Source organism: Erpetoichthys calabaricus, chromosome 13 (assembly GCF_900747795.2).
Source record: "Erpetoichthys calabaricus chromosome 13, fErpCal1.3, whole genome shotgun sequence".
Taxonomy (NCBI): Eukaryota; Metazoa; Chordata; class Cladistia; order Polypteriformes; family Polypteridae; genus Erpetoichthys; species Erpetoichthys calabaricus.
The window spans coordinates 107,049,921-107,068,655 of NC_041406.2; the positions used below are offsets into that span (position 1 = coordinate 107,049,921).

Consider the following 18,735-nt stretch of genomic DNA (forward strand, 5'->3'; position numbering starts at 1 on the left):
ATTAACCAAATAAATATTCCTTAAAATCAAGGTTAAAACAAGCAGGAAAAAGTCTTCTAAAAATCACTTGAGCCCAGGTGAAACCCTTTAAAACAGATATCTGTTCGGCTTATCCTAATCAGACCTCACAGACACAGAGAAATGTCAACCAACAGGCGCAGACAACCTTCAATTTCTGTGTGTACTCCCACTGTTAAACCATGGTGATCCACGGGGAGCCACCAAGCCTCCACTCCCTTGGACTCCCTCTGGCATCTCTGCCTTTCTGTTGATCAATGTCAAACAAGCCAAATTAATTCCAATGTAATTTTAACATCATATAAATTGTGATAAAAAATGGTTAGGATTCCCTAGCAAAGCACAATGTAAGATAAAGCATAACTGATATGGAAACTGCCTTTGTGACTCTTCATTTTTATGACATGTACGTTATTCAGGTGACACGGTGGCGCAGTTGTTGTACCTCAGGCTGACAATTCCTGGGTCTTGGACACTGTCACAGTAGACTTTGGACATTCTGCTCATTTCTTCAAGATTTTTTATTCTCAGTACTGTATTTAATTTTCATCATCCTAAAATTGGGTCTGTTCAGTTACCTCTAAACTCTGAATGGGCCTTATATGAGAACGTGTAGAAGCATGAGTCAGTATGTCCTTTCATGAAGGTGTGCCCCTCCAAAGCTGGCTCTTATCTTGCATGGCATTCTCCCAGACATCTGCAGCTCTTTATTGGAAAAACAACTGGTTCAGAAAGAGTTACAAATATATAGAGGCCTTTTTGATTGGACTCCCCAGGAGAAACAAAGTATAAAATAAACACAGAAAAATGCATAAAACAGTTGGTGGTGGGCATCATTTTTAAATTCAACCCTAAAACATGAATGATGTGGAAAACATTTTATTTTAGGACTCTCTAGAAAAGGCATTCTTTAAGTAAGTTGGCAGTTGGTAATAATAAAGCTTGATTTATTTATTGAGAAAGCACAAAGAAAATTAGTTCACTTGAACTTTGGAAAATACAGGGCATCCAACCGAAAGGCCTTGTGAATCCATATCAGACTCCAATTTGTTTTGGAGAAGATACACTCCAAAAGCAATCTGTAAAAATAAAAAGACATGTTAGTGAGTGGATGAAACCATTTATCATTTTTAAATAATCCATTCATAGGCTGAAGTGAAAGTGCATTTTTGGTATTGAGCATCAAGATGATAGCCATAGTTTTGTGTAGCAAGAGAAGCTTCTGCCCCAGTAGTCAACTTTGAATCATGGCAGGTGGGTTTAAAGGGAGATGTTCATCTGTGATCTATCTGGGGCCAGGCTTAGTGTCTCAACTAGGTTTCCAGTAGGTTGTCAACAAACCATAACTTTCAGATTACCTCAGTTCTCCTGAATGTAAATGTAAAATCCACCACACACAGATACATACTGTCTGAGATGAAGCTGGACACAAAACGGGTAACAGTATGAGCAACAAAGACCAGCTACTGTGTAGATGCATAGGTAGTGGATATTCAGAGGTCAGTTGTAGATATGCATGTCATGTTCTTGTACTTGAATGAGAAAACACTGTCATAATTTTGCTGCAGCTTACTGAGCATGCAGAGATGCATCAGGAAAGGTAATTGAGCATTTGACTTGTTCTGATTGAACAATGCATAAATTAATTAACTCTTCTGGTACTTGCTGATGATAGCCAGAGCCATTTCTGGCAACACCCTATCCTCAGGACATTTTAATTTCAGTGCCTGCAGTCTTGTGAGTTGTACTCAGCTGTAATTTTGTTTGTGTAAAGTGCCCTCTTCTGGTGGTTTTCATGAAAACACTAAGATTGATCAGTTTAGGTTTAGATATTTAAAGAGGCTCCATGCAAACCAGAATCCACTTCTCAAGTGATCTACTGAGAGTTCATACCAGAGGCATGCCCTGTGCCATGCCAGCATTACCATATGCCCTGTTTTCAATGGTGGGCTGTTCAGGTCTACTTGGTTTTACTCTTGTAAGGTTCAGTTTGGCTAAATTTTAGACTGCTTTAATTTCCCTCATTTAAGCTGGCAACAAAATCAAACAGATGTCATCTCTTATGTGTCAATGTATAGAGCTTTGAGAACAAGTTCTGAATCTTCTGGATTCCTGAATGAATGACTTCATGCTCTACTAAAATGTGATTGGGTCTTCACCTAAATCATTGTAGCAGACAGTCTGTGTAAATACGAGGGGGTACCCAAAAATAACCGGAATTGAAACAAAAATTGTTTTCATAATTTTTATTTTACTGAAACTTTACTCTCTTTGTGGCTGCACTTGTCCCAACAGTTTTCCCAGTGGGGGAAACATTTTTGGAATTGCTGAAGAGGAATGTAGTCCAAGACCTGCAGCGATTTTTCTTTGTCTTAATCCACGGTACAAAACGCTTTCCTTTGAGTTCTTTTTTCATATACAGGAACAAGAAAATGTCACACGGAGCAAAATAAGGTGAGTAGGGAAGGTAGCAAGAACTCCAAGACACACAAGTCAATTCAGAAATCTCTTCAATAGTCCCACGACGATGTCCATAAACTGCATTGCAAACTTTTTCAAGATTTTCATCATTTTTAATTGTGGACGGTCGGCCAGATCTTGGTTGGTCTTCAAGTGATATTTCCCCTCGTTTGAAACACAAAAACCACTCACAGACCTCTGTTTTACTTAAAGCTTTCTGTTTAAAAGCAATCACTACAGCTTCAGCAGCTGTTTTCCCTAACAGAAAACAAAATTTAATGCAGACTCACTGCTCTTTGTGATCACCCATCACAAAAATCGTAGAACACCTTTAATAAACACCAAGAAAAACTGACATGGAATGTCATAGAAACAATACAGAGCAACACCACTTGGCAGACTGCCACAGAATACTGCAAATATGCCACAACTAGAGGCGAAATTCGCAACTAAGTCTAAGTCCAGGTACAGATTCTGGTTATTTTTTGGGTACCCCCTCATATACAGCGTACAGAAATTATCACACCTTTTTTGGGCATTTTGTCAAAAGTCAATGATAGTAAATGTAAACCTTCAATTTAAAAACTAGGTTATAACAACATGGTTGACATATTTTGTCTATAATGGTTCCACTACATAAAACTTCATGAAGATAACTAGGAGAATCCAGATATTTAGTGTACTGTATTTTGCCAGTCTTCTGCACCACATGAGACTCATACTGTCTCACTGAATGGTAAGATGTGACTCATTATCACAAAAATGACTTTACCTTTCCATCACGGCAGCTAGACAGGCTTTGCAGAAGTTCTTGATTTTTGGTTCCACTTGATTGGTCAATGCAGATCATTTGACACCGAGTGCATTGCCCTACAACCTTGGTAAATTGAAAATGATATAATTAAGTATTTATCTAATATAGTACCTCTCAAATCTATCTATCTATCTATCTATCTATCTATCTATCTATCTATCTATCTATCTATCTATCTATCTATCTATCTATCTATCTATCTATCTATCTATCTATCTATGCACTTTGACTGTATATATACATATATGCATGCATACTTATTGCTGATCTTTAAAAAATGCTTAAAGGTCATTTATTGTAACGTACAGAGTTCAGTGAAATTCTTACTATTTGTTTTTGACATAGATAAAAAAACAATTACAGAAAAATTCTTCCTTGTAAGAATGCTTTCACGTACGTTAAAAGTAAATTTAAGTGGCCTGGTTTGCTACCCCAATGATGCTAAATAAAAACACACTACCACTAAGGCACTTGACAGTTAAACCTATGAGTCCCAGTGATGACTCGCAAGAACAAAACATTGAAATGTGCAGTGCTATATTTGCTTTCACATGAAGCTGCTGGGTTGGAGTAAAAAACACAGTTCAAATCAGGATTTGTAGTCATGTTAGACTCTGAAGACTGTGGATACTCCACCTGAAAAGAAGTTTCACCAATCTTCACATCAGTCCACTTGTCCTCTTCGAATGGCTCAACACCTTGAATGACAAAATTGGCACGGAACCGAGCAATTAGTTGTTCCATACTGGGTGTCTGTCCAGGGGTGCACTCGTTTCTACAAAGTGGAGAAAGAGAATGTCAGTGTTGCATTATGTATCAAGATGTTATAGCACTGTGCATGCCAGCATCTCTCACCAAGTCTTACCTAGCTTTGCAGCTCAGTTGTCACTCTATTCCTTCATAAGTCCTTAAATCATGAAAGGAAAGTTCTGCTCCCTGACTCCCCACCCAATACAACATAGACAATGGACTCATCAGGTAGTCTGTATACTGCTTAATGACGTAAATGATCAATATCTGTTCATAATATCCATAATGCTCACTGCAGCCGTCTATATAAGAACAGCTGCATGGTGAAGTTCTATGGCTGGCTCTTTTTTGAACATTATAATTGCTTACCTTTTACTTATCTCATGCTGGAGATGCAGTACACTTGCCCTGTTGATCAGCAGGTATTGGGCTTCATTAGCCAGAGAAAGGTGTGCTGGTTGGCTGGCTGACTGACCTGCAGGGGGCACAACAATACCACTTTGTGAGGTGATCACGTCCTACAGAATGACATGTCCTACAGAAAAACAGCTCTTCTTCAAACAGCCTGCCATCTCCCAGATGCATTTGGTACGTTATGAAAATGACATTATTAAATATACTCTTTCAAGTTATTGCATTGGTAAATTATTTAAAAAGTTATTTTTGTAAGAAAACCTGTTTTAATTATTTAGTTGGCCTCCTAGCTGGTTCAAAAATACAATAAAATGTTGCCGCACTGCAAAAATTTAGAGTACACAACAAAGCTCAACAATGTACAACACAAATACGATGAATAACCTCGTGAAAAACACCAGTGGGTATTATTTTAACAGCTACTATGAACATTTTATAGTGCCTTTAGATCATAATAGTCAAATTACCTATTTGTCCTATTGTGGATTTCCACACATCTATTGAACATTCTCATTTCCGCCATATTTACCTTCTTCTTCTGCACTCCCTTTTACTGACCATGTCTCAGCTCCATACATCATTGCTGCTCTTAAAACTGTCTTAAAAACCTCACCTTTAACTGTCACCTTAATCCTACTCAGAAACACAGACAAACCTCGGCGAGCAGTACAATGTACTGTGCTTTATTCAGACAGAAACTAAAACCTGCAGTTCAACAGTCTTGTTACTCCGTGTAAACACACATCTCCATGCAGAGACTACAACAGTGGAGGCAATACAATAGCTTTGGTTTGAATGTCTTCTATATCCCCTTACAGCTCTGATCAAACACCATGTGACTATTACATCTTTGGTCCACTTAAAGAGGCTCTACGCCATTAAAGGTTCACCTCTGATGTTGAGGTTAAGGACATGGTGTAGAGTTGGATTTGGGAGTAGCCTAAAAGATTCTTCTTCCAAGGAATGAAAAAGTTAGTGGAACGATACAAGACATGCATCAACCTGCAGGGAGACTATGTGGAGAAGTGATCAAACTGTTCTGTTTATCAGCCCACAGTTACAGGTATTAAAGGAAAGGTAAGTTGCCTTTACGTTTTGAATCTCCCTTGTATCATTAGTAGCATCTGTCAATGAAGTGCTCTGTATAAAATAAAAAGTTATTGACTAAAAGGTGACAGTACTTGCTTTAACAGATATAACATAGTGAAAAGATGATACTATTGAGGATAGGCTCTGACCTCAGAAGGAGTATTGAGAATATATGTATGTAAAGTGTGATGATATTGTAATTAGCTCAGTGGTTTTAATTATAGGGAGTGCAGGCAGAAGTACCGGGACCCATTGGAGTGGGGGAAGCGCATGGTGACTGCTTTTCTGCTTTTTCCAGAAGGGTCTATCTGTAGAAATACACAGCTCTGTGAATCTGGAGCTGTGCCAGACAGCCAATCAAACTGCATGTTTATGTCACATGTGAAAAATTTAAGAAGGGTGTGGTTGTGGCCCGCTGCACTACTAGATAGTGTCACTTCCTGAAAAATAGTCATCCACATGACACTTCCAGTTTACGACATGCCTACTTGACAGTTGCCATTACTCCCGAATAAGAAAACTCTCCCCCAACCCTAATCTTAACCATAGTGTATGAGGGGGAACCCAAAAATTCCTGCAATTGATCAATAGCACAGGAGTAGGGTGTAGTTATTGAATATGTTGCTAGGTTTCATATGCTTACAGATTGGTCAATCAGTCTACTGTGTGGCATCGTGCTGAGATGATCAAGTGTAAACTTATTCTACAATCGCAAAGGATGACTTGGGCAATTGTTTTTCTCCAAGCCTACATGGCAGAATTTCAAGAATCAAGGATGATTGTGTTTTTTTCACAATGATGAACTTGCCCATAATGTGTTTGCTCATGTAGACAGACTGTTAAATCTGTTACATTACATTGAACTGCTAAGGAGTCCGTGGGAAAGCATCAGGAAAAAAAATGTCCTGAGATGTGATGTACCTAAATCTGTATTTTGCACCATAACACACTATGTTGTCAGTCAAAGAGTTTTTGACCCAAATAATATGGTTGTTACTTTGCACCCCATGGTATTTGCCAGATCTTGTTCCCTGTAACTTCTTTTTGTTCCCAAAATTGAAATTTTGAAGAAGATTTGCTACTGTGGAAGAAATCCAGGAAAAAACACAGGAGGCCCTAGACACAATAAGAAAAGACGAGTGCAGGAAATGTTGACAGGAGTGAGAGAAGTGCTAGGACAAATGGACTGTATCTCAAGGAGAGGATTTTGAAGGTGACTAAAAAGGAATTGTTGTAATGTCAAGTCAGGTCAGGTTGGTTGGGGAGCATGCACTGGTATAGCGTGTTGCCACTCCCGCTTCATGATGAAACAGCTGGGGAATCCATTTGGCAACTCCCCCAGGGCAGACACATGGCTCAGTCCCACCTTTTGGAAGTGACCATCTATCTGCCGCGGCCAGGTGTTACGTGGGCATCCCCATTGCCTGGTCAAGCCACTCGGGTCCTCAACAATAATGATCCTGTGAGCCGGATCACTCTTGGGGAAACGCGCCACATGGCCGTAGTGCCGTAACTGATGCTCCCTAACAATGCAGGTAATATGCCTCATTTGGGGCTCCATTAACAACTGCTCATGCAGTACAAAGTCAAACCAGCAGCACCCAAAGATTCTCCAAAGAGACACAGTACAAAAGGAGTCCAGTCTTCATCTCAGGTCACTGGATAACGTCCATGTCTCACAACCATATGGCAAAACAAGAAGCACCAAGACTCTAAAGACCTGAACCTTTATCCTTTTGCAAAGGTATTGGGAGTGTCATACACCATTTTCTTGCTGTAGGTTTTATCATAAAGTTTTTTTTAACAATTCCAGGAATTTTGCACCATCCCTCGTACGTTAATGAAAATAAAGCATGAGGTATGCCTTGCAATGGGTGTTCTGAGAAAGATACAAATGACTGGGTTTGTTATGCAACATAACCGACGTATGATGCAACGGCTGCCAAGTTTTACTGGATGTGTGCAATTTGATTGGCTAAGTGAAGGTTTGCAGTATGACTCTTGGTTTTTTGATTCTTATTTATTACTAGCATATTCTTACAGTGCCATTGGTTAATCATGTGTACCAGAAGTACCAAGTAAGTAACTAAAAGCTTCTCACAACACAATATTTGTAGGTTTTTATTTTACTAGGGGTTAATATTATTGCCAAGCAGTGTGGTGTAGTGCTTAAGGCTTTGGACATAGGACTTGAAACCTTGAGGTTTTAGTTTCAAATCCTGCCACTGACTGTGTGACCTTGATCAAGTTACTTCACCTGCCTTTGCTCCAACTAGAAAAACACAAGAAATGTGACAAATTGTATCTCAAACATTGTAAGTCACCCTGTATAAATGCTTTAAGTCATATAATAAGTAAAAATAATATTATTAGGTCACTGGAGGTGCTTACTCTTGAACATGCAATACAGAATTGTCCATGAATAAACCATTCCTGCACTAGATCAGTTCCTACTTTTTCTAGTGACTTGGCTTTTGTTTGTTGTCATAGCAAGACACAATTTTACAGGAAACTATATTCTTTTGAATTGAAATTACTAATTAGCTATGTTCTCTCTAAGCTGTGGAGCCATTATCATGCCACTTACTGCCACTCCTGTGCAGCAGTTTGGAAGAGCTGTGCAGCTGTTATCACACCTTTCATATTTTGGTAATACGCCCGTGGCTCCTGATACTCCATGGCTCAACCTCGCATAAGCTTAATATTAATGTGTTTGTGCTTCACTACTTTGCAGCACTCTATACTTTGCACAGGTCCGGTCAAATATGCATTTATATGAAAATGGTTTGTGGTGCTCGATACTTCATGCCAGGAGGTCGATGTAGCAGAACGAATAACCAAGACGAGAGCCAATACACATCTAAGATTGCTGGTAGTCAACAGCCAAAAAAGGTGCTTGGTAACCATTGAGCTTTGCATCTTCCTTGAGCTTCACTGGACATTCTTTTTCCATTTCACAAAGTTATCCCATCTCTTTTTACCTGTCCAGGTCACCATGCCTTCTTCAGTCATCCCTTCACTCTTTTGGTTAGTGGTGCTATTTGCGGGGCCTGCCAACTGCTTCTACTCCTTCCTTCATTTGTAAAAAGCACACTCTCAGCCCAGCACAGAGCATGTACGTTAACCTAATATTAAAAAATATCGACAAATTTAAAGCAAATCTGTCAAAGCATTTTTCAGATTTTCAGATATTTAGTTTTTCTACTACTGATATATCAGAATGTCCTTTCTTAGCGGATACCTACTTCCCTTCATTACCATCCTGCCAATTTTCAGCTTCTTAATTAAATGGGAAATAGTGATTTTGTTGATGAATGAGTGAGTCAGTCAGTCCACTTTGTGGTAGAGTGAGGCAAGGAGCAAGTCCAAAAGAAATGCTGAGGCGCCAGCTTGCTTACTGCATTTAGTTCAAATTGTAGCATCAAAAAAAAAAATGCACGATAGATAGAAAATCAAAATAAACCAAAGGTATAGCCGTTCTGGCTTCTCTTAAGTAGTTCGGTTGTGTGGGTCTGTCTTGGGAGGAGCTCATTCCTGTGGTCTGCTCAGTTTCAAATGAGATGCCTCCTTTCAGGGACATTCAGGTTTTACAGAGCTCATACCGGATAGGGTGGGGTCAGCTGACCTCACTGGGTGTCTTCTAGGTACTGTGGAGGGAAAAGGAGATGCTACTGTTACTGACAGCGCCTCCTTTTGTCCCGGAGTGGTGGTACATTCCTCTGATGAGCCCGGAAGGTGATCCTTTGATGCTCATGTGTCACAATATATAGTTTGACATGCATGCCTACAGAATGAAAAGGTTAATGGTGTTATTGTTTCCACAGCTTCATGAAGCATAATTATAATGGTTGAACTTGTACAATGATTTTCGTTTCTTCTTGACATTTGTCATTTTTACATTGAATTGAATTCCATGTGAGGGTGACCTCATTTATGTTTTTTGCACTAGGACCAATCAAATTCTAGTTACAACACTGCATTAGATGCTTTGTTAAAGGTGCTATATAAAATAGAAATGGCTGGTAACAAGTAAGCAGATTTGTGTTTTGTATTACATAAAATCAAATTATGAATTGTTAAATAGAATTAAGTTATGTCTAATTCTTGTTTACTATGGTGCTGTAGGGTGGCAACATGTTACATGTTTGGAGATGTAAGCAAGGATTAAGCACCGTGCTCTGTATATGTGACTGTACTTCTAATACTCCTGCATGTTATAGGTTTATTGTCCCATTATGTACAGAGTCCCTTAACATTTAAAAGAGTGTCTCTAGTATGGCAACGCAGAGAAGGTCCTCCTTCTTCTTCTGTATTGGATTACCTCACAGTACAGACTACCTTTGTACGACAGCCTAATTTTTAATATTTCTTGCCTACATCAACCTGGAAATTGATTTGCTGATATGCATGTGTGAAAATATATAGGTTAACATGCTTACCTACTTGACATCAGAATGGAAAGGTTAATGGTGTTATTATTTCCAAAGCTTCATAAAGCATAATTATGACTACTGAACTTTTATGGTCATTTTTAAATTCAGAATAGAGCACATAATACAGTTAAACCACGATTATCTGTAAGGGGGCCATGACAGATAGGAGAAAAGACAGATAACAGAACAGTTATTTTAAAAATAATATACAGTAGATTAGTTTAGTGAATAGTCATATTTATTTAAAAAACAAAAAAATATTAATCAAAAATCATATAGTATTAACAAAATTAATTAATTCATATAATATTGTAACAACCTGGGTAATAAGCAAATACAACTCAGAGGCACTGGAGCTTTCTACATTTTATTGGAGTCTTTGTTCCATAACAAACGCCCCCTTGTCTTATGCTCCATTATCTGGGTTACAGAGCACACCTCCAAAACAATAAAAGAAAGCTTTCCCTACCAATCAGTTTATCTCTTGATACTCACGTTTTGTCTTTTTCTATACTGCAAACTGTACTCAAAACGTCCCCTCACCCAGTCCCATCACTTACACTCCACCCTTTCTACTCCCCCATAGTGCATCAGAAGCTGTCTGCATGTCACAATATAATAACAAAACGTAATATAACAGAATTTAAAAAGAAAATTACAATACAGGAGAACATTAACATTATTACATAAACATTACCATTAGTGGTTTCCATTTTCAACACGTTTTTCAATTTTGAAGGTATCACACTTTATATCATTCACTGTTGTTCTTCTTACTCTGTAAATTGAAGCAATATTTGAAGCACTTCCACCATTTTGTAAATGTTCAATAATTTCAATTTTTGTAACAATTCGAACACCACATGCATATGTTTATCGGCCATAACAATTGTGATGGGCAGCCAAGGACGTTACCCAGCTGGAATGCCAGCTGGATAGAAGGACAAGGGGAGAGGGCATCTGTAAGGCACTACCTCTCCCGGGACATTAGAGGGCAGCCCTCCTGGTCGGCTGTGGCACCATGGATTCCTGCAGGGAATGCAGGAAGTTTGAGTTTGGCACAGCCCAGTTGGGTTCCATGGGGGTCGTCAGGGGATGCTGCAGACCCCTACTTCGGGCTTTCACCTCACCTGGGAATGATTCCAGGTCTGATTAATTAAGCCATCCGGAACACTCCCAGGACCAACTTAAAAGGAGCCGTTTCACTCTATTCAGAGAGTCAGAGTCGGGTGGTAGAGGATGAAATTTGCTGGAGGAGGAATGGAGGCGAGTGAAGGAAAGGAAAGAAAAGTGTTGACTGTGCTTTAAACTGTGCTGTACTTTGTGGAGCGAGGAAGAAGCATTTCCCCAGCTGAAAATAAACGTATGCTGTGTTGAAGTTGGGCTCTGTGTCGGGTTAGGGTGGCTGTAAGTACCCCAGTTGTCCACACAATATATAGTAGGTTAATTATAACAAAGAAAAAAGCTATGAAATGCTACTAAAGCTGAAGGCACATAACTGACATTGAGATTTCAAAAGACGACATGACACGTGGTGCTGGGGAAGACCACCACACGCTAGTACGAGGGAGAATTGTTCCAAAGTGCACAGCTCGCAGCGTACCACACGGCAGTAGTAGTACAGCAATACATAGGTACTGACGTGTACAATTTCAATTTCACTTTTTTTTTGGTTAACGGAGACTGACAGTTAATTGAGTGACGGATAATCGAGGTCTTACTGTATCACACAATAGTAGTTATCCCATATAAAACATTACAAAACTGCCTTTAACCATGTTATGTTTTTAAAGTGTGCACTTTATAAGGTGCTATATAAACTAAAAAAATGTTTACTAATGCATTGATTGGTGGCACGGTGGCGCAGTGGTAGCGCTGCTGCCTCGCAGTTAGGAGACCTGGGTTCACTTCCCGGGTCCTCCCTGCGTGGAGTTTGCATGTTCTCCCCGTGTCTGCGTGGGTTTCCTCCGGGCGCTCCGGTTTCCTTCCAAAGACATGCAGGTTAGGTGGACTGGCGATTCTAAATTGGCCCTAGTGTGTGCTTGGTGTGTTTGTGTGTGTCCTGCGGTGGGTTGGCACCATGCCCGGGACTGGTTCCTGCCTTGTGCCCTGTGTTGGCTGGGATTGGCTCCAGCAGACCCCCGTGACCCTGTGTTCGGATTCAGCGAGGTAGAAAATGGATGGATGCATTGATTGCTCTGTAATAAAAATTTTCAAAACCTCAATGTAAAATACAAGTTCAGGTTCAAGAATTCCCACATGTCTTTGAAATCTTTGTTCTATATATTTTGATAATGCTCACTTGAAAAGGCGTTATATATGTTATGCATACTGGCAGGTAATTTTGTTAATAATGGCTCTTTGATAGTTCTTAATCTAAAATAAAGCTGGATTGATAGTGGACATCAGGTCAGACAGATTTTAGGGGTGCCTTGTGTAGCCTCATTTATGTAGGGAGCAGTCCTCGGGAGAGCTTTGCCAAATAAGGATTGATTGTGCTTAAAAAGAGCTGAAAAAGACTTTGCCCTGATCCACTATAAAAAATGAATTTAGTCTGCGGAGGCTTGTTGAGTGCTGGTATCTGTCTGCCATCTGGCCTCTCACCGGGTAAGAGAGAGCACTTTGCTTCTTTTAGCTTATGGGTACAGAGAATATAGCATCTGAAAGCCATCATTTTGGTCAGAATACCAGCAGAGTGGATGTAATTTCTGCCAACAATGTCTAAATGCATGAATATTTTACAAAGAGTACAGTTTTGGACAGCACTCTTGAAATGTATGAATAATTTATAAAAGCTAAAATGATTGAAGGAAGTCCATAGCATTTGGAAGATGTTTACAGAACTTATATGCAGTGCCACTCAAAAATGGGACAAATATATTAGGAAGATGAGAATGAAGAGGCATCACAATGACATCCAGTGAGGACAGTTACCTTGCATACGCGTCTTCCAAGCACTCCTCGCGAAATCTCTGCATTGTTTTAACAGACGACATTGCCTTCCAAGAAACAACGAAAGCCAGCTGGCCACCTCATCCCCACAATCCTGAGCTTTAACTCTGCAAAATTGAACAACAAAGGGAAAGAAAAAGCAGTTCAACTGTTAGACGCCCACCGTTTTAAGTTTAAAATGAAAGGAGCAAGTAGGCCACAGTTATGGCTCTTTCATCTACTATTATCTGTCTTTCTCTTTTCAGCACTGAACTGAGATGATTATCTACTGTATAATATGTTTTATTAAAACAAATCTGACTGAACCTCTTGAATTGTAAGGAACAGTTTCTGAAAAGTTCTTAAAATAATGGCAGCTCAAATTTTAACCTATGAAGTAAAATATTTGAATATGATCAAATTTTGTTTAGCAGGATATCAATTCAGGTACAGTAAAAGTTATGGAAGGTGGAACAAGAAAACAGTTACCACTAGATGGCAGTGCTGCATTACAGATGCGAGACGCAGGCTCTGAAGAGTTTCAGTATACACAGGTGTTGGGAAAGTGCTCTTTTAAATTGATAAAAAATGATTCACTTTGTAACACAATTTAATGTAGCAAATTAAAATATACACTGATTATGAAGAAATAACGTTGACTTGAAAATAACCAAACTTATGCTTTAATAGTTTTTCCTGACTTTCTTGTTGATCTTGGTGTATACCTTAACTCACTATATTCATGTGAACACTCTGATAGCTGTCTTGCTTTACTAATATGACTGCTTATGCAGGTGTTTTTTAAGAAAGTAACTCATGTCCAGCCAGATTTATATACTCTGAAGGGGCCCTCAACAGGGAAGAGTTTGATGGGGTAACAGCATCACCAGGAGAGCACAAGCAGCCAAAAGAGTTACAGAGGGGCACCTGGACATGAAAGTGGGTCTTCAAGGTGGTGGAAAATCCCTTAAATGTGCACACAATTGTTTAGAGGGGCAGTAGGTTGGGGCACCAGTACAGGAAAAGAAAGAAAGAAAGAAAGAAAGAAAGAAAGAAAGAAAGAAAGAAAGAAAGAAAGAAAGAAAGAAAGAAAGAAAGAACCACCAAGATCCACCAAGTGCCAGAATAACTTCTGTCCAGATGAGGAGTACAATCATGGAGGGCTGACAAGAAAGAGAAGATGAGGAAGAGGAGGAGGAGGACGGGGTCAGAACATTTCCTGGCTGATAGTGTGATGTATAAAGCTGTAGAATACTGGGTCTGTGCTTCCCTCTTAACATTTAGCAAAACTTTCCCAAAGCACAAAGCAAAGGCAGAACCCAAACACATGCAAAAAGGGACCAAAAAAAAAAAGGTAAACGAAATCACAGCACAAAATCACAGTAAGCACTGAAGAATGACAGTTACAATGACGAAAGTGTAAATGGTCAAAAGTATAAATGGGCAAGTAATGCCTCTGTCTGAGACTCTCCCTTTCATGTCTTCAGCCCCTCCATCATGGGACTGCTGCATTAACAATGCTGCCATCCAACAGACTCAGAGAGGATGGGCCTAGGTTAAAGGACAGATAGATAGACACACTTCTGCTGAATTATTCATTGGCTGAAAGTCGTCAGTGTCAGTGAGTCATAGAGAGGATGTTTAGCATTGCTCGATATTGGCCATTAGCTTGCTCTTCATTTTCTCCTCTTCTGCTGTCTCTAGCAGGTCGAGAGTACGTCCCATAGCTGTGATTCAGTGGGCCGCTCTTCAAGTGATGTTATTGGTCCAGAATCACACTAGCTATCACAGGCTGCAGGTTCCTAGTCTATTCCTGACAGATGAGACAGGACCCAGAAATTCTCATAACGGTCAATACCACAATATCCTGTGTAATGGGTGGCCGGCATACTGACCCAGCTGGGACGACGGAGGACAACCCTCTGGGTTTGCTACACTGCCACAGAGCAGGGATGTTCAACCCTGCTGTGGCTCACAAACACCACCGGGGGCTTATGGACTGCTGTGCAGGACTGCTGTCTCACCCGGAAGTGTATCCGGAAGCTAATCAAGGAACAGCTGGAGCACTTCCGGGTCCTCTAGAAAAGGAAACAGTTGCCACAACTTGGAGGCTGGAGTCAGGTGGCAGTGGACTGAGCTAGGAGGAAAGCACAGGAGTGGAGCTTGTTGGAACAAGGGAAGAAAGGATTGAGTACTGTGAGGGTATTGTTAGCACTGTGGGTTATTGTGTGCTGTGCCAGTACGTTGAATAAAGGTGTGTTGTGTGACAACAGAGTGGTGTCTGTCTGTGGTCCGGGCTATCTATTACATCTGCTATCAGTCTGCTAATTGGTATCATCCTGAGCTGAGTGTGTACAGTATTTCTGCTGTTTCTACAATTGTCCAGTTGATTTCAGCAATTTTTTCCTTCAAGGTAACGTGGCAGAGTTTTAAGAGACAATGATGAAGTGTTTCTCGACATTGACCAACTTCTTCAAAAAGAGCTTGTTCCCCATAGCCAGACTGATAATCAGAGACATTACTTTGAACTGCTGAGGTGTGGTGCCCCTAAAACTGCGTTGTCAGTCAAAGAGTTTTTAACTAAAAGTTGTTTGTTCGCACCATCTGAATTTGCCAGATCTCGCTAATTGTGACTTCATTTTTGTTCCTGAAATTGAAATTGAGACTGAATGGAAGAGGATTTTCCACTGTGGAAAAAATACAGGAAAAAAACATGAGAGACTCAAAACATGGTAAATGATGAGTACAGGAATGGAAGACGTTTATTACAATCCAAGGAGAATATTTTGAAGAAGGCTAAAAGGGAATTGCTGTAACATTTATAATAAAGGGTTTTTGTAACAATTCTGGGAATTTTTGAGTCTCTCCTGATACATGGTTGCCGCAAGGGTTCCTTCCGCAATACCTGCAGTGGAGCTGTAAAATTAGCTTTGTCTGTATGTCACTGGCTCATCTCTCTATCCTTATTTTCAAATGTATTTACTTTCTTTTTGTGTCTATCAGTCATTTTTTCTGATATTTTTTTATTGATACATCTAATAATGTTAGTTTTTATGCACGTTTTTGTGTTTTTGAGTTCTTAGACCCGCCGATCACATTTTAGATGCTCATTTCTTATTTTTATCTTGTTCTGAAAGGTTGATTTTGGCTAACATCTTACTTTTTACTAATTAAGTAACACTGTTGGAGTGTCATGTGATTTTGTTTATTACTTTAATAATGTTGCAGCGGTGACACTATAAATATATGACTGTTTCAGTATTCACTATCTCTCAGTGGTTTAAACATTCAGTTTAGCATAGTTAGCTTATTTTGAAGTAGGCCCCAGTTCTAAGGCTGATTTCTGGATTCCTGAATCTCAATTACAACCTTTACTTTTGACTGTTGTCTTGACCCTTGGTATTTCAAGACGCAGGGTCAGTTCAGATTATTGTGAGAAAAAAAAGACCAGGAAATGAAAATGTGAAAAAAATTTCATAGTCAAGGAAATGCAGGGAGCCGCTTCTGAAAGAGAAAAACAACACGCCACCAAAACCTAAACACTACACCTGAAATGAAAGTCATATTCAATAAATGAGTCAAAAAACCCTTGCGCTAGGGCCTACTCGAATTTGTTACTAATTATCACTAAGAGTTTGCAAAGAACTGACAGTGTGTCCACCAAGGAATAGCAAATACGATGAACGCCACCATATTAATGGGGTCACAGAAATGCAACCATCTGTGTGTGTGATGTTACTCAGAGCGATGCATAAACAATGAGGACAAGACGTTAAAAAATATTAAACTTTGTCAAAACAGGTTAAAACTAAAAACAGACTTCCAATCAGTGATCCACAACCTATAATAAAATGTACTATACTATAAAATGCTATGGTCTACATTGCTACAAGCAATCTGATGGGTCAGTTTAGCTTTGGTGATGCAATCAAAAGAAGAAGTGTGAGTGTGAGACACATGAGGAGGATTAAAGATGTAGGAGGCACCCTAACAGCCGCCCTCAAAGACGGGAAGTATAAAAGCGGACTGGAAGTGAGCAAGGTTCCTCCAAAGAACAGAGCCTGAGAAGAAGGCTTTATAGAAATACGCTCAAGAGAGGGAGCGCTGGTCAACAGAGGTTCAAACACACAAAAGGCACTGAACCTACACATAGGCAAGAGATATCAAATAGTTTTACATTCATTCCAACTCCAGGGGCCTCATGTATAAACGGTGCGTACGCACAGAAATGTTGCGTACGAACGTTTCCACACTCAAATCGCAATGTATAAAACCTAAACTTGGCGTAAAGCCACGCACATTTCCATGGTACCTCATACCTTGGCGTACGCAATTTCTCCACTCGGTTTTGCAGACTGGCGGCACCCAGCGTCAATGCAGTGCTACTGTTCCTGTGTGGTTACCCTTTCTTTCTTAGACCCACATTCCTGACGTGGCTTTATAAATACACTGAAATTAACTGCATATTGTTTATTAGTGTAATGCATCTTATTGTAATTAACCTGTAGCAATATAATGGTCCAGGGAATAGCCATAGTATTCCAAATACCATAACTGCTTTAGCGCTGTTACTCTCACTGTATCTTCTTCTTCTTTCAGCTGCTCCCGTTAAGGGTTGCCACAGTGGATCATCTTTTTCCATATTACTCTCACTGCACCACTTGGAGTATTTATATCACTGTATCTGAGTGGGGAATCACAGCAGCAGCTGATCGGAATGAGAATTATCGGTATACACTTTCAAGCACACACTGCCTCAGCCACGGCAAACGCTTTAAAGCCTTTCCTGTACGGACCTCGCAGTTCAGAAACCGTTTTATCCCAAGAACTATAAACGCACTCAATCAAGTGCTCCTTGTAGAACTGTTAGTACTTATAAGTACAATTACCCCACTGTAAACTTGCACTACAGTTATAATATTGCACAACCTTCGCCACTTTATAAAGTGCGTATGATGACGATATCAATTTTAACATGAAATGCAGCAAAATATGTTGCTTATAGTATACAGATAAAACTTTAACTTCATTTAAATAATCTGTATTGTTAATAATTAAACATGTGAGGACACGGTGCCGCAGTGCTAGCTAGTTCAGGGATTGTTCCTGCATTGCGTTGTATTCTTGCTGGTGCTGACGCGACACTGGAAGGATAAACGGATAGAATAATTAAACATGTACTACGAAGATATTTCAATGTTCCTTAAAAGTTTTGAAGAATCGGCGTTCTAAGCTTACAGATGGCTTAACGTCTATTACAGAGCTGATTGTGTGGTGATTGGGTATTTGGAGAAAGAAAAGTAAGGACAGGAATTGGAGGTTAGTACGTTTGAAAGAGACAGAACTTCTGTAATAAATTATTTCATCGAAGGTCGCGCATGGTGCAGCAAGCCTCTTGCGTGAGATATGAACAATCACTGCGCCACCGTGTTCCCATGTTTAATAACATGCATTCATTCCTATCATCATGAAAAAGATATCATGTATACATCTCAGTGTTTTAATTATTCAGAGAGCTGTAATATCACGAATGTAACGGATTCTGTGTCCTGTCGGAGAAACAGAAAGAACGGAAGCACGTAGTGATTCACATACATAGAGCACATAGAAGATCAAACACAGAACAAAGCATTTAACTTCCTACTTTAGTTACGATGGGATTTGAGAAACTAGTAAAATACAGTAAAAGATTTTAAGATGAAGTTTATGATGTTCTACTTTAATGACAAAATAAACTACGTGATTAAAGTGGAAATTTCGTGCTTTTTTCCCACTGTGTGCCTATTTTTTTTCTCTGTACCCTAATAAGCTTTCATATGACACTCA

General features: G+C 39.6%; 1 protein-coding gene across 1 annotated transcript in view; it reads right to left on the reverse strand.

Annotated features, from left to right (window-relative positions):
• Positions 1 to 948: 948 nt before the first annotated feature.
• The window catches only part of mocos (molybdenum cofactor sulfurase), a 542,026-nt gene continuing 524,239 nt past the window's right edge, over positions 949 to 18,735 (reverse strand). The window contains exons 11-15 of the mRNA XM_051935533.1: positions 12,913 to 13,037; positions 4,412 to 4,517; positions 3,929 to 4,067; positions 3,251 to 3,355; positions 949 to 1,097 (exon numbers count right to left, since the gene is read on the reverse strand). Coding sequence (XP_051791493.1) covers positions 993 to 1,097; positions 3,251 to 3,355; positions 3,929 to 4,067; positions 4,412 to 4,517; positions 12,913 to 13,037 — 580 coding nt within the window. The 3' untranslated portion in view covers positions 949 to 992. The remainder of the gene's footprint in view (positions 1,098 to 3,250; positions 3,356 to 3,928; positions 4,068 to 4,411; positions 4,518 to 12,912; positions 13,038 to 18,735) is intronic.